This window comes from Molossus molossus, unplaced genomic scaffold (genome assembly GCF_014108415.1).
Source record: "Molossus molossus isolate mMolMol1 unplaced genomic scaffold, mMolMol1.p scaffold_m16_p_23, whole genome shotgun sequence".
NCBI classification, from domain to species: Eukaryota; Metazoa; Chordata; class Mammalia; order Chiroptera; family Molossidae; genus Molossus; species Molossus molossus.
The window spans coordinates 25,337,049-25,351,175 of NW_023425359.1; the positions used below are offsets into that span (position 1 = coordinate 25,337,049).

The 14,127-nt window shown below is 61.6% G+C and overlaps 1 protein-coding gene across 1 annotated transcript; it reads left to right on the top strand.

Moving 5' to 3' along the window:
• Nucleotides 1-5,089: 5,089 nt before the first annotated feature.
• On the top strand, nucleotides 5,090-10,173 carry LOC118640775 (uncharacterized protein ENSP00000471857-like). Its single transcript, XM_036277782.1, has 3 exons — nucleotides 5,090-5,802; nucleotides 9,676-9,779; nucleotides 10,136-10,173. The coding sequence occupies exons 1-3, from the start codon at nucleotides 5,090-5,092 to the stop codon at nucleotides 10,171-10,173; spliced, it is 855 nt and encodes a 284-aa protein (XP_036133675.1).
• The last annotated feature ends 3,954 nt before the right edge of the window (nucleotides 10,174-14,127 follow it).

Consider the following 14,127-nt stretch of genomic DNA (forward strand, 5'->3'; position numbering starts at 1 on the left):
CTCTGGAACGAGACCCAAGGGAACTTTCTCTCTCTCTCTCTCTCTCTCTCTCTCTCTCTCTCTCTCTCTCTCGTGCTGGAGCTGCTGACCCCACTTTGCAGATGGTGAAGCCAAGGCTGGGAGATGCAGTAACTCTGGGGGTTACTTGGCACTGGGATCCGGTCCACTGGTCTGACTCCTGGGCTGCTGTTGACAGCTGGGCCTGCCACCAACTCCCAGCTTCTGCCTCCCGCACCACCCTCTTCCCCTCCCGCATTCGGAGTCTTAGGTGAAGGTCAAGGTTAACCTGGCCGGCCTCAGGTCCACACTTCACAGCCCTGTCTCGCTGATGGGTTTGCAGTCAGACTGAGAGACCAGTCTGCTTGAAATGCCAGATCGGGGCGCTCCGGGTGGGGTACCAGGCCACACACTGCCAGGGGCAGGGTCTTCAAGCTGGAAGGCTCAAAGAGCAGTCCAAACCCACCCCTCAGAGCCCTCCGGCCCCGGCCTGGTAGCCCTGCCCTCGGGTCCAGAGCAGTGTGAGGGGCTTGTCGAGTGACCCCTCCTCCATCTGCCTGGCTGGAAAAGCCATCCAGGAGGAACACTGGAGGATTTAAGTTGAGGGAGAAAAGTAATAATAAAGTGTGAGAGAATGTAACTAACAGGTCTGCAGGGAGACCGGCCATCTGGCCGGCTGCCTGGGGTCCACTTCGGCTCCAACTTCTTTGTCTGCGAGGGGCCCCCCACCCCTGAGGCTCCACTCGGTCCTGCCCGGTCCCCATCCATCAGCCCCGGAGCCCATCTGGAATCTAAAGCTATTGCTGGAGAAGCCAGACCTCTCGTAACCCCAGCCAGGAGGAAGTAATGAGGGAAAGGAAATGAGGCAGGTGGTACCTGGACTGACCTCAGGCACCTCCCCAGGGGCTTGGGCATTGGACCCTGTGATTTAGAAACCCAGGCTCCGGTGCCTGACAGGAGGGTCCACCACAGGCCCGAGCACCCAGAGGGGTGGAGCCATGGGCCCCCGCAGAGAGCGGCCCTGTGTGACCACCCGCCCTGCCCCGGCTCCACGTCGTGGGAGGTATTTATAACCGAGGCCTGCAGCCCCCGGCGATTTGTGGGATGGCTTTAAACCATTGGTTTTCATTAGCACTAAATCATTTCTCCTGGCTAATTGACAAGGAACCACGGGGACTGGCGGAGGGCTGTTTCTATGGATCAAGTCAGTGGAAAACGGCAGTCGGTTGACACAGCCCAAGTCTTCAGCTGTGGGCCCTTCCCTGAGCTCGGAATTCATTTCTCTGTTTGTGGCCAGAGGCTGGGAGAAACAACCCCCCAGCATGCAGAGCCAGGGGGTTCAGCTTGACTCTTAGCAGGAAGGAGAGGCTGAGAGAACCCGCAGCTTCGAGAGGTGGGGTGGGAGGTCCTGAGGCAGGAGTTGGAGGACCTCTCTGTGGGGAGGTTGCATGCGATCACCCACGTCCTGGACTCTGCCTGAGTGGTCAGGGGGCTGGGCACAGTCCTCAGGGAGCAGAGGGGGGACCTGCCTTGGGAACACCAGGTCTGGGCAGAGTGGCACTTGGGGAAATGGGCCATGTTGGGCTTGGCAGGTGGTGTCTTGGCACTGGCTCGGTGACTTACTGAAGTGCCAGGAAAGTGACCTATTTGCCATCACCTGAGTTGAGCATGGCCAGTCCACCTTCCCTCTGCAAGAACAGGCTGCCGTCTGGCCAGGAGGAGGAGGGTCTGCAGTTTGAAGGCTAACAGAGTCCCTGAGGGTGTTGGCAGAGCCCTGGGCTCTGGAGGAGGACAGTGGACAGTCTTAATCCCCATTCTGAGCCAGGAGCCGGCCAGGCGGGCGCTGAGGACTGAGCCCCCACCCACCCCTGCCGGGCCCAGGCCAGTGCCCCAGCCTCCTCTGCTTCCCGCCAGTGCTCCGTGCCCTCTGCCCAAACCCACCCTGATGTGACTGGCTGCCCCTCCTGTCCTTCCTGCCAAGGGCAAGGCCCTGCTGAATGGCCCCCAGCTGGCAGCTGGAGCTCAGAACCAGGATGTACAGCCCGAGACCGTGGGGCAGGGAGACAGCTCCAGTCCCTCTACTATGCCCGCCCCCACTCCGAGAGCTTCCTTCATCTGTTCCAAGACACGGGCAGGGATTAGAGGCTGGATGAGGAGAGAAACATTCTGTCAGTGGCTATTGCAGCCCTGTCCTCAGCCCTGGGGGTCCCCCTATGATGCCCGTCTTGGGGTCTTATTGGAAGAGAAGCTGTGGGCAGGGGAAGGGCATGGATCAGGAGTCCCCTCGGGCACCACCGTTACCCAGCAGTGTGGCCCAGGACGGGTCCCAATCCCTCCCCCAGCCCCAGTGCAGCCTGGAGCCACCGTGTTGGAAGACAGTTGTGTGCACGCAGTGGGGTGCTGGGGCCCATTTCTCAAGGGAGGGCCTGTGAGCACCCAGCTGCAGAGCCTGGGAGAATGCCCCGGGGCTGGGAGGGAAGTGGGCCAAAGGGAAAGGACAACAAGGGACCAGGAGACGGTCAAGCAGACTGAGGCTAGAGGGGAGAGAGAGAGAGAGAGAGAGCGCGCGCTGTTCTGACCTTTGGGAATGAACCCCTGACCACGTGAGAAAGCAGACACAGCCCCTTCAAGGGCCACTGCAGGGGGAGCTGTCCTATCAGCACCATGCGCGCCGCCGCCCTGCCGCGGCTTCTCAAGGGCAGAAGGGCCGTGGACACCGTGGGCTGGACCTGCAGCCTGGTGAGCCCCCCATACTTGAGCAGGACCTTCGGGTACAGTGCCTGTCCTCCCTCCCCTCATCCCGCCCGGCCCCAGGCCCAGTAAGCTGGTGCTGAAGCTCTCGCCACCTTCTGAGCTCGAGTGAAGTATTTATGGGCCAAAAATACTTCCTGGCTCTGGGTTTGCAGAGAGAGCCCTGAGCCAGTAGCCGCCATGTGTCCTGATGGGGCTGCAGCCAGAATGGTCTCAGCTGAAAGGCTGGGGTGTTGGGGGTGGAAGGGAACGGGGAGGCCTGGATTCAGGCTGCAGGGTGAGCCTCAGGGCACGGGAGTCACACGCACAGGCTGGAGCCAGACTGTCTGGGTCCACGCTCGGCCCTGCCATTTAGTAGCTGGAGGGTCAGGACCCAGTTCCTCTGTCCTCTACTTGGAGCCCTCGCCTGTGAAGTAGACCGACGATAACGGCACCAGCGCCCGCCTGGGCCACGCCCGTAGAGGGCAAGCACAAGAACCATGCCTGCGTGAATCCGCGTGTGCGACGAGAAGCAAAACACGGGCAGGAGTGGGAGAGCAGACAGGTCGCAGAGCGGGAAGGCGGGTGCTGGGCCGGGGGCTGTACCCCATGGCGGGCTGAGGCTGTGCCAACTTACCTTGGAAGCCACCAGCCTCCGTGTCTGGATTTGGCTCCTTAACACGGTTTCTGCCATTTCTCGAGCACCTGCTATGCCAGGTCCCATGCCAGGCACCATGCCCGGGGTTACCTGTATACCCTTCTTCAGCCCTGACAGGACTCCGTGCCTGCTCATTGCGGATGACGCTGGGCTCAGGAAATCTCAGTAACTGGCCTAAAGCCCCATAGTGGGAAGCAGCAGAGTGGGGACTTGAACCCTGCTCTTCCTGACTCAGAAGCCTTCACTCTGTCCACTCCCCATGTTCCAGACCATCCCGCTTCCTGCCCTCCCACTCGGGGGCACGGTGTTTTCGTGTCCAGCCTTTCCTGTTGCTGCCGCAGGTTTTACATCCTCCTGCCTTGTGTTGAGGCTCTGGGAGAACCAGGTGGCTCAGGACACCTGGGCACCTGGGGGTGAGGGATACTTGGAAAAGAAGGGTCTCTGTCCTTGAGGTCACCGTGAGAACCCCACTTGCACTCTCCTTCTGTGTCAGGCTGCGTGTGTGTCCTGAGCTTGGATGTGCATTTAGCAGGTACGACATCCCCAGTCTCAGTCAGCTCTGTCACTTCCCAGCTGTGCGTGGCCCTGGGCAGCTCCCCCAACCTTCTCAGCCTTGTTCCCCTGACCTAGGAGGTGGGGATGCTAAAACCCACCTTGTAAGATTGTTGCAAGGATTAGACACAATGTCTTAATGAAAAGAGTTACTGTTACCGGGTCCAGGGCTGGGACGTGCTGGGTGTCCTCTGAGGTCTGTGCAGAGGTGTGAGCACCCGTGAGCTTTCACTCTGAAGGCAAAGCTCCCCTGCACCCCCTTTCCTGATGAACTGGCTTCAAATTCCCTATGAAATGAAAGCAATCAGCGTCAGTTCATTCGTTCATTAACGTGGCGGGGAGGGGAAGCTGAGAAACCAGAGATGGGACAGCTAACGGATCAGGGTCTGGAAGGGAAGGGGCTGGGGGTGCACAGAGGACCTGCCTGTATCTAAAGGTGGGACATGGTCTCTGAGACCAGTGGAGTGGGTGGTAGGGGTCAGCTTACCAGGTCAGGAGGTGCGTTGAGAAGGCTGAGCCAGGTGCCCAGATATTTAGTGACTGAGAGGTGGGGACAGTGGGAGGAGCCAGGAGAGGTGGCCTCCGTGAGGAGGACCAGTGGCTGGTTCAAGCCAGGTGGCAGAAGTGGGAGGGGGGGTATTTATAAGTTTATGGTTTGGGGGCATTGTGATCGGCCCCAACTTTGGGCCTGGTGGGATCTGCTGGGGTCCGGGCAGCTTCCAGATGGCGTGGCAGGTAGCAGGGACGTGCAGAGAGAAGGCTGGGGCGCAGGCTGTGGGCTCACAGGGACGTGCTGGACTCCAGGAGCCGGGGAGGCTGAGGGAGGGGCTGCGAGGCGAGAGGGAGAGTCTGCCCTGGTCAGTGGGCAGGAGCGGAGTCAGGTGCAGTGACTGGACCCCATTTGGCCAGCATGCTGCAAGTCACAAAGCACCTTCACCTGTTTGCATGTGGTCCTGCAGCCCTTTCTGGCCAGGCAAGGATTTGCCCGAGTCAGGCAGGGAACCCAGTACCCCGCCATGCCCAGCCTCGTGTTGGGGCCTCCCGCCCCAAAGTCCTCTTTACACACCTAGCTGGGGACACTGCCTAACGGTCTTCTCTCCTCTCTCTGCAGGGCTGTAGTCCACACCGCCGGCCCTGCTGACCATGAATGGGATGGCCAACGTGAACTCAGCCAGCCGCCCGCACTTCGCCTCCTCCATCCCTGTGCCTCGAGCTGCTTCCCAGACCCGGATCCACACCCCGGGTGCCTCTCCCCAGCTGCGGCCACGCCAGGCTGGCCTGGCCCTGAGCCCACAGCGAGCCGCCTCCCCGAGGCTGGGCAAGGCTGCCAGCCACCCCAGAGGCTCCTCTCCTAAGGCCTCCAGGGGAAGAGGCTCCCCGAAGCCTTCTGGGGTGGCAAGAGAGTCGCCCGAGGGTGCTGACAGCCTCTCCAGCTCCCCATGGGGCAGTCCCAGGGCAACCCCCAAAGCAGCCCCATCCAGCCGGGCTAGCCCCAGAAGAGCCAGGGAGACGCAGGGCTCCCAGGGAAGGAAGAAGGTGGCCCGGGAAGGAATTCCAGTCCGCCAGGCCCGGGGCAGGAGCCCAGCCCGAACCAGCCCTCATGGGGAAACCCAGATGCCAGGGACTCATGAAGGTCAGAAGCCTCCTAACTGCCCGGGAAAAGATCAAAGAGATAAAAACTATAGAGGTTCTGGGGTCCCCAGGTCTTCGGAGCCTGAGACTGGGGCAGCTTCGGGGCCCTCCTCTCCAGCCTGCAGCCCCGGGCAGACCAGACGCTCCTCACCAGCCCCAGGGGCCATCAGCTTCTCCTCGGTGCATCAGCAGAGCCCCCCCATCACGGCCACGGTGGCCCCGTTCCAGTACAGGTGAGCTGGGGCAGCGGGTCCCCAGGGGGCCCAGAGCACGGAGGAGGTAGGTGGGCGGGCGGCAGAGCTGTCGTGGGTTCAGACACGTAGAAAGGGAACCAATCCAAGCTCCGGTTTTTCTCTACTCTGGGGACTGCAGAGGGAACCGAGGCACCGGAGGAGGGTACTACTAAAGTGCCCTTGCCCTGTCCGGGAAGTGAGGGCACAGCATCTCGGGGTCTTATGGAGGCTCCGGCAGCTAGTTGGGTAGGTAGGTAGGTGGGTCGGTCTTGCTTGGCTCACCCGGGACCCCATGGGTTAGACGAACTGTATTGCGTGAGCCCATAATGCCTCTGTCTGTCTGTCGTCTGTCTGTCGCTCTTTCTCTCTCTCCACTTACATATTACCATATGCCTGCTTCTGTGCCTGGCATACCACGGACAGCACGTCATGCTTCCTAAATGGTCGTGGAGGGACAGCTGGAGGTGGTGCTGGCCCGGCCACTGTCATAGCCACATGGTCCACGAGCCGGTCTGTCCATCTTTCTTCAGACGAGGCGAGTCGACAGCCCAGGAAAGCAGACACTCTAGTCAACTAGGCTTTTCCAATAAAAATATAACTCTGGGCTCAAATGACCACATTACGTGAACTCAGCTTTAATGACTAAGGCTTGCACATTCTAGAAACACTCAAATGCAAATGAAGTTCTGGCCTGGCTGACCTGCCTGCTGGGTTTTCCCTGTGCTCATGGGAGGAGGAACTCTCACATTTTGGATGTGGAAAAGCTTTCCCATCACTCCCGGACCCGGACCCGGGGCCACTGAGGCAGCAGGGGGCCTGGGGGTGGGGGGTTGGCGTGACTTTGCACATGAGAAGCCAGCGGTGTGACGGCGTCTCTGGAAAGTCTGAGGCACTGCGCTGCCACAGTCATTGACACCTGGGGTCCCATCGCATTCCCCACACGTCCAGGCCTCCCCCAGGGTGTCCAGGTGCAGACACCATGTTTAATTAGGTGAACACAAAGCACCCGCAGAGAAAGCCTGGCCATTTGGGGGTCGACCCGCAGGACGATGCATCGTGAGAATGACGAAAGGAGCTGGGCAGTGTCCTTCGGAAAAGAGGCTCAGACCAGCCCTGAGAGCTGTTTCCAGGCGCCTGAAGGGTGGTCAGGTCGCGAGATGAGCTCTGTTTATTTTGTACAAGGCAGCGCCGAGGGGCGGGGCCGCAGAGCCGAGGGGCGGAGTGCAGAGTCAAGGGGTGGAGTTGCAGCGCTGAGGGGCGGGGCCTCAGAGCCGAGGGGCGGAGTCGCAGGTCTGAGGGGCGGGGCCTCAGAGCCGAGGGGCGGAGTCGCAGGTCTGAGGGGCGGGGCCTCAGCGCTGAGGGGCGGAGTCGCATCGTGGTGCTCAGAAGTGTGTTCAGAGATGAGAAGCCCAGTCGGAAGCCCTTTCCAACCAGAGAGGTTTCCACATGGGCTGTAAGGCAGCAAGACTCCCGCCGGACTCCTCGAGCAAAGGAACATCTTCCTACCTCCCAAAGCACCTCCCTGACAGCGCAGCCCACACCCTGTGTCCTCTCCCTAAGAAGCAGCCCACCTCCGTCCCTGGTGACCCTCCACGACCCTCCACAGAACGGGAGTCTCCAGGAAACAGATGCAGGGCAGACCTTCCCTCCCAGGGCTGTTTTCCAGTTAGCAAGAGGCCTTGGCTGAGTCTGACATCCTCTCCCACCTGACACCCTTCGCCCTGAATTCGGTCTTTGGAAAGCGTGTCTAGGGTTAAACGGAGATTTTCCACGCTCCCCCTACCAGGCTCCTGCTGTATTTAGAATCTGACATTTTCCAAAGGGGTCAGAACTTTCTCTGAACGTTTCAGTGCAACGTAAACAGAGCCACGCCGTGGACACTGCATTTCAAACAGAGGTGGGAGCCGGGTGTCACACCATCCCACCCCTGGACCCTGCCCTTCCAGGCCCTGGGTTCCGGTTGCAGGTAGGGTCATGGTTCAGGCAAGGGAAGATTAGGACCAGGGACAGCCCAAGGCACGGCAAGCAGGTGGACGGGAGCCCAGCACACCCTGCAGGCCTGGAGCTGCTGCCATGGACAACTCTGCCAAGGGCCAGGCTGGGCCACCCTGCGAGCTCCGTAGCCAAGGATGGACCATCTGCTCCCTGGAAGACACAGACATCTGCTTTCGTGGAAATCTGCTCCTCACCCCAGCACCTCGGCTGTGCAGAGCTCCAGCCTGGTCGACCTGACCTGCTTCTTCAGGGAGTGAGCCTGCCAGGCCCCTCCCCGGCCCCGGCCTGCCGAGGGTCTGGTGCAGGACAGCCCTGGCCAGTGACGTTCATCCCCTGCCTCTCTGACCCAGCCACCGCCCCTCGGGATACGCGCTCCTGGGACCCAGGGAGGTGCAGTGCCCCTCAGTCTGCTCTCTGGATCCTCCAGGCCTCGCGTGTGGTCCCAGGGACCTTCAGCCTCGTCCTGAGCTCTCAGCAGCCTCCCCAGCACTGTGCTGTTCCCACCTGCCGGGTGCAGTCTCCCCCGATATCTGCTCCTCCCTTTGCGGCTGCCTTTAGTCCGGTCAGTGGTGTCAGGAGCGTAGGCTTGTTGTTTTTTTCCCATCTGGTTCAGCCTTCCAACGTCCAGCAGAGGCGGCCCTGTCCACTCAGGCTGGGAAGTGAGGGAGACGTGGGGTCTGGCTGTAGGTGGGAGGTGCAGGCGCCTTCTTCAGCACCCCCGGGGTGGAGGACAGCCCCTCGGTCAGTGCCCCTCCCCGCCCTGGCCTTATAATGCAGCGGTAACCATGGCAGCAAAGGACGCCTGTCCCTAATCCTGCTTGTTGCCCACCTGCCCGGGTGAGACTGTGCCTGCTCTGTACATACGCCACATCCAGTGATGGGTTCACACCTCACCTGAGGCCGCCCAGCTACCTCCTCCCACGGAGTTCCTCCCTTACTTCAACCCCTGTCTACTCGACTGCTCCCCGGAACTCAGCCCGACTCAGACTGATCGGGGCCGCGGGGGTTGAGGTCCCACCCCACAGCGAGACCCTGGAGGGAAGAGGTCTGTTCTGTGCATTCACAGCAGGGCTGAGCCAGAGGCCTGGCTGTCTAAGTGTTGAAGAAGCAAACACTGGAGAGAGAGCAATGTCCCCAGCATCGGAGACGCACAGGGTCCCAGGCCTCGTCCCCTCCCCAGATCCAGCATCAGTGTCTCCTCCTGCCACACAGACCTCCCCACCCCCTTCCTGCCCAGCTGCCAAAGGGCCCATTTAGCTGGAGACAGAGCCGTGGGCGGGCCGCTCCCAGAGCCCAGGGTAATTGCTTGTAATAAAAGCTCCCTCAGCCTGTGTTCCTGGGAGCGGTCAGCAGGGCTCAGAAGTCTGTGCACTCGGGAGCGGGTGCCCAGAGACCCCACCCTGCCTGTGGCTACCGCTGGCCCAGCCCGACACATCCTCCTGGGAGTTGAGGGGACCCAGCTGACGTTACCCCTTCTTCCCGACCTCCCTGCCAGAACGGGGGCCAGCCCAGCCAGCCTGTTTGTCCCTGAGCTGTCATACGGAGACAGTGACTTCAGCTTGGAGGGAGTTCTTCCCATGCGGTGCACGTGGCTAGAGCCTATGCACAGCCTGGGGGCAGCCACCATGGCCTGAGACCCCAGGCCCCATGGGTGATGTGTAACTTGTTGGACTGTGCCCTCAGGGGCTCCCCCTATTCCTCAGCCCAACTTTGTCCAGAGACCGGCTGCCTCCCAGCGGGCACACATGGGCATGTGCCCGTGATGGAGGCCCAGGCCTAGGGGTCCAGGGGCCAGCAGAGGAGAACCAGGCTGTAAGGGTGTTTCCTCGGCCCTTCAAGGCTCAAGGCCGTGAGTGACCTCCGTTCTCTGTCCACCAGGTTGCAGACGGACCAGGAACCTAGCCCCCTCCCCCAGGGCAGCTGGGCCTCGGATGGCTACTCCACCCCACCTGGCGGGGCTGAGGACGACTTCTCCTGCGTGGGTAAGTGCTCTGGGAGAAGGGCCTCCTCGGGGGGTGGGAGGCCACTGCACACCTGGACGAGCAGGTGGACACATCTCTTCACTGTGTGGCGTCGACTGGGCATTACACTTCGAGCTTTGGCCAGGCTTGATCAGCTCAGAGCCGGGTCTTCCAATCCAGGAGCACTTCCAGGTCAGGGTAGGAGAGTGGCCAGTGGGTGCCGTGTTTGTCCTCGCTCAGGTTGGGGGAACCGTCGGGGAGCCACAAGCTGGAGGGTGAGAGCCGAGAGCCCGGTTCCAGGCAGAGTCCAGATTCACAGTGCAGGGCACCCAGCCTGCCGTCCAGGGCCGTCCTGCTCCCTGGACCGCCTTCAACAGGCCACTCCCGTGCCATCACCTTTCCTGTGGCGTCCTGAGTCACAGTACATCACCTGTGGGTAATGCTGTCGCCTGTTTCTGGGCCATCCCCAGGCCAGACTCCGGCCTGTGGCTCCGTCGGCATCAATGAATGAATGAATGAATGAATGAATGAATGAGTGTGCTGTAGGTTGTGTCCTCAATGGGTCGAATTCTAAACTCTTAGCAGGGCTTAGGGGTGTATGTGTTGATTTTCCTGCAACATTGACGAAATACCTCGAGGACAGCTGAGGTCCATGCTGGGGCGACGTGAGGGTCCTCACACTGCAGGGGCAGCTCTGTCCTCTGGCTTGTCAGAAAAAGGCACACTTGTCCTAGGAAAGGGACGAGCTTGCTTTAGGCAAACCCAGAATTGTCACAGCTTCAGCTCAGTGCCCTGCCCCAGTGGGCAGAGGACACAGCCTGACCCAGATGTCGCTGGGCACCGAGGCCTGTCATTCCTGACTTCACTGTCCTCTGCTGGGCAGGTGGTCGGGTGTCCCTCTCGGCCTGGAGACTTAGGGCCACTGTGACCCTGCAAACAGAGTGGGGGAGGAGGGTGACGGGCAGAGACTGGCGTCGAAACAGTAAACCACTGGTTCCCACAAGGAGTCCACACACACGCAGGGGAACCAGGGCATGGCAGGGGACAAAAGGAAACCGAACTTCACTGGCACCGAAAAGCCGTCAGAATTAGAATGTGGTAACCAGGAAACTATGTCTCTATTTTTACATCGGCAGCGTTGTTACTGTAACGGTTTCCTTATGTGCCACGTGGCCTCGTGGTCACCACCGCACCCGCTCGCATCGCAATTACTGTCCGATGTGGGGGGGCCAGGGACTCCCAGGCTTGTCCGCTGCAAGGCCCCTCGCCACCCGATCTGAAAGTGTGTGACCCCGCGGGGCAGAGTGCCAGGAGCCTGGGAGGTGGACTTCCTCGAGGCGTCTCGGGGTGCGGAGCGGGGTCACAGCGCTGACTCTGCTCTGGCCGTGGTGGTAGTGCCCGTCGTGGCCTGGGATATGCTCGCTCTCTGACCAGTGGGATGGGGGCTTCGGATCGGCCTGGGCTTCGTAGGGGAGCCTGTGCTCTCTGCCGAGCCAGAGGAAAACAGCTGAGAGAAGAGAGGAGACAGGATGGCTTCCGTTTATGCCCTGCTCCCCCTGAGCCCCCCGAAGTTCACTTAGGGCCTGGCTGACTCCTTCCTTCATTCATTCAACCCACAAACCATCGGGGAGTGTTCCACTTGCTCCAACACTGCTCGTCACTGGGGTGAAGGATGAATAAGACTGACCTGCATCCAGGGAGGTCATTATTTTGGGGTTCATCCAGTGAACCTGCCCTGGACAGCAGTCTGTCAGCTCCCAGATGGCCACCCAGTGACCACCTGTGTTGGAGCCGACCAGGCAGCACAGGGGGGCCCTGGGCTTACTCCCCACGTTGTAGGAGAGCTGGGTGCCTCGGGGTGCGTGCAGAAGCAGCATCGCTGCTGACCAGCTATGGGCATGCGGTCTCCATAGCAGCCTGTGGGTGACGGGCCAGGCCTGCTTCCTTCTGCAGCTCAGACACCTTCCCTCCTGGTCTGGGACTCGCCCGGGTCCTGTCCTCGAGCACCGCTGCTGGCCAGGGTTTGGCGACGGAGCCTGGGTGAGTGCCAGGCAAAGCCAGGGGGCCTGTCTCGCTCCCAGCCGAGGAGGGGCAACCAGCTTTCTCTGCTCTCTCCCGATAAGGTCCCGATAAGGCATCCAGGCTTCCGGGGGGACCCAGTCCTTGAGGGACCTTTCTCAGCCTTGCTCTGGTTTCCTGCATGTTGTGCCTGGAAAAGCGTCCAAGTGGCAGCGTCCCTGCCGGCAGGGAGCTTCCTGTGGTGGCCAGGCCATTGGCCTGCATGCGTCCAGGCGTGTCCCCAGCCCCTGCTCCCTGCCCCTCTGCCCGGGCACCTCCGCCTGGCCAGGCGGGCGGTGCCCAGCAGTGCAGGCTGCCACTGGACCTTAGTTGGGAGGCCCAGGGAAGCCAGGCTGGTGTGTCTGTGCCCACACGTGTGAGGCTGCGTGCAGGGGCACTGGGAGAGCCCACCGAGGTTGACACGGATCCTCAATCACGTCCACTCTGGGGCGTGTTGGAGGGGTCGCCAAGTGGACATGTATGAGGGGACTTGCCTCACCGGAACATGTTTCTGGGGAGCAGCAGAGCCTTATCCCTGCTGTGCAGCTGCAGCTGACCAGGTGGGCGCGTGGGGAGTCTGGCCTCGGCCGGGTTTCATTGTCCTGCCTGGAGCGGTCTCCATCTTTAAGCCACAGTTAAGTGGTCTGTGTCTCGTGGATTTGGGGGCGGGGGTAGAGTCTCCCTTCTGAGAAAACTAGCGACCCTGGCGTGCCCTTGGCCGGGCAGGGGCGAGGTCCGGTGGCTGCCCCTCTGCAGAGGAGCCGGTCCTGGGGCCCCGGCACAAGCGCAGTTCTCCTGGGGGGCTTCCGGCCAAACCTGAGCGCCCCGGGCTGCAGCGGGCTCAGCATCCGAGAACCAGAAGTCAGAGCTCTGAGGACATGCACGTGTCTCCCAGCACGGCCTCGTTTTCCAGGGGAGGTGAGGCCCAGAGAGGAGCTGTCACTCGCTCCAGATGGCACCGTCGGTCAGCAGGTGACAGTCGCCTTCCCACGCCCCAAGCACTGCGTGACCCAATGGCGATGACAGCTGCCACTTACTGAACACCTACTACGTGCAGGGCGGATGCGAGGGGCACCCACCAAGTCCTCTGGGGCACCGTGCACAGCCCTTTGCGGGCGGTTCTGTTCCTCTGTGACAGCCGAGGACACGGCTCGGAGAGGGTGCACGAAAGCACTCGTCTGGGGACCCAGAGCGGGGCTGCGCCAGGATGTGAGTCCAGGCTGGTCGTGCCCCTGTCCTTCCGTCTGCAGCTGGCGGCACCTTGTCACCCTGCTAACTGCTCCAGCCCAGCTCGGTCCCCCAACCTCTCCAAGTGTGGGGAAGGATACGGGTCCGTGAGCACCAGCCCTGCGGACATCTCTCAGCCCAGAGTGTCACTGGCCGCTCTGTCTTCGCAAACCTGTGTCATTTCATGCTGAGTTCCCTTCGCCGCGTTCCCTGCCCCCTGGGGACTCTCGGGCTGAGCTGAGCCGGACGTCCCAGCCATCCGTGGAGAGAGGACACGCAGACGATCGACTAGAAGGTGCAGACAGGCCTCTTTCCATGGTGGAGGGCGTGAGTCGCGTCCTCGGGGCCACCGCGGGTCAGTGCCCTGTGGCACAGGGGAGCCCGTGGGTGTCTGGGGACCCTTTCGATCAACAGAGTCGCCGTCTGGGACCACCTAGCCTTCAGGGAGCTGCGACACCCAAGATGGTCCATCCGGGACGGTTGCCCTGGAGACTTACAGGTCCTTGTCCCACCCCCGGGATAGAGGGTGACCAGTCCTCGCGCAACCTCTGAAGCAAGTCTCCCCAAGACGGTGCAGGGCAGGTGCAGAGCCTGCAGGGGACTCGTCTCCGGGCCTGCTGTCCCCCGCCAGGCCCATTCCAGGCTCTCGTCCTTTCCACGAGTGGGCAGAAACCGGAACAGTGTTCCCCAGCCCTGTGATAAGAGGATGACCCCCCCCACCCCACCCCCGGGGCTTCCCCACTCTTCCTGCCCTGCTGGCTGACCCAGGAGGAAGAGAACGTGACGCACACAAGAACCTGGAAGATCAGTGCTGAGAATCACCCGAGCCCTGATACTGGGCCACACACCTCCTTCCTGTGCGCACCTTGGGGACGGGGGCGCCCAGGCTGCGAGGGAGCCGGAGCTGGTTCAAGGGTGAGGGCAGGGGAGGGTCAGAGGAGCCCTTGGATATTCCTTCTCTCGATCCGCCACCTGCTCCGAGGGCTGGAGCGGCAGTCAGCACCCGGACAAGTCCCGGGTCCGACAGATGAAAGGACATCCAAACCGGAGCCGCGCTCAGCCCCACGGCCAGGGAGGGACAGGC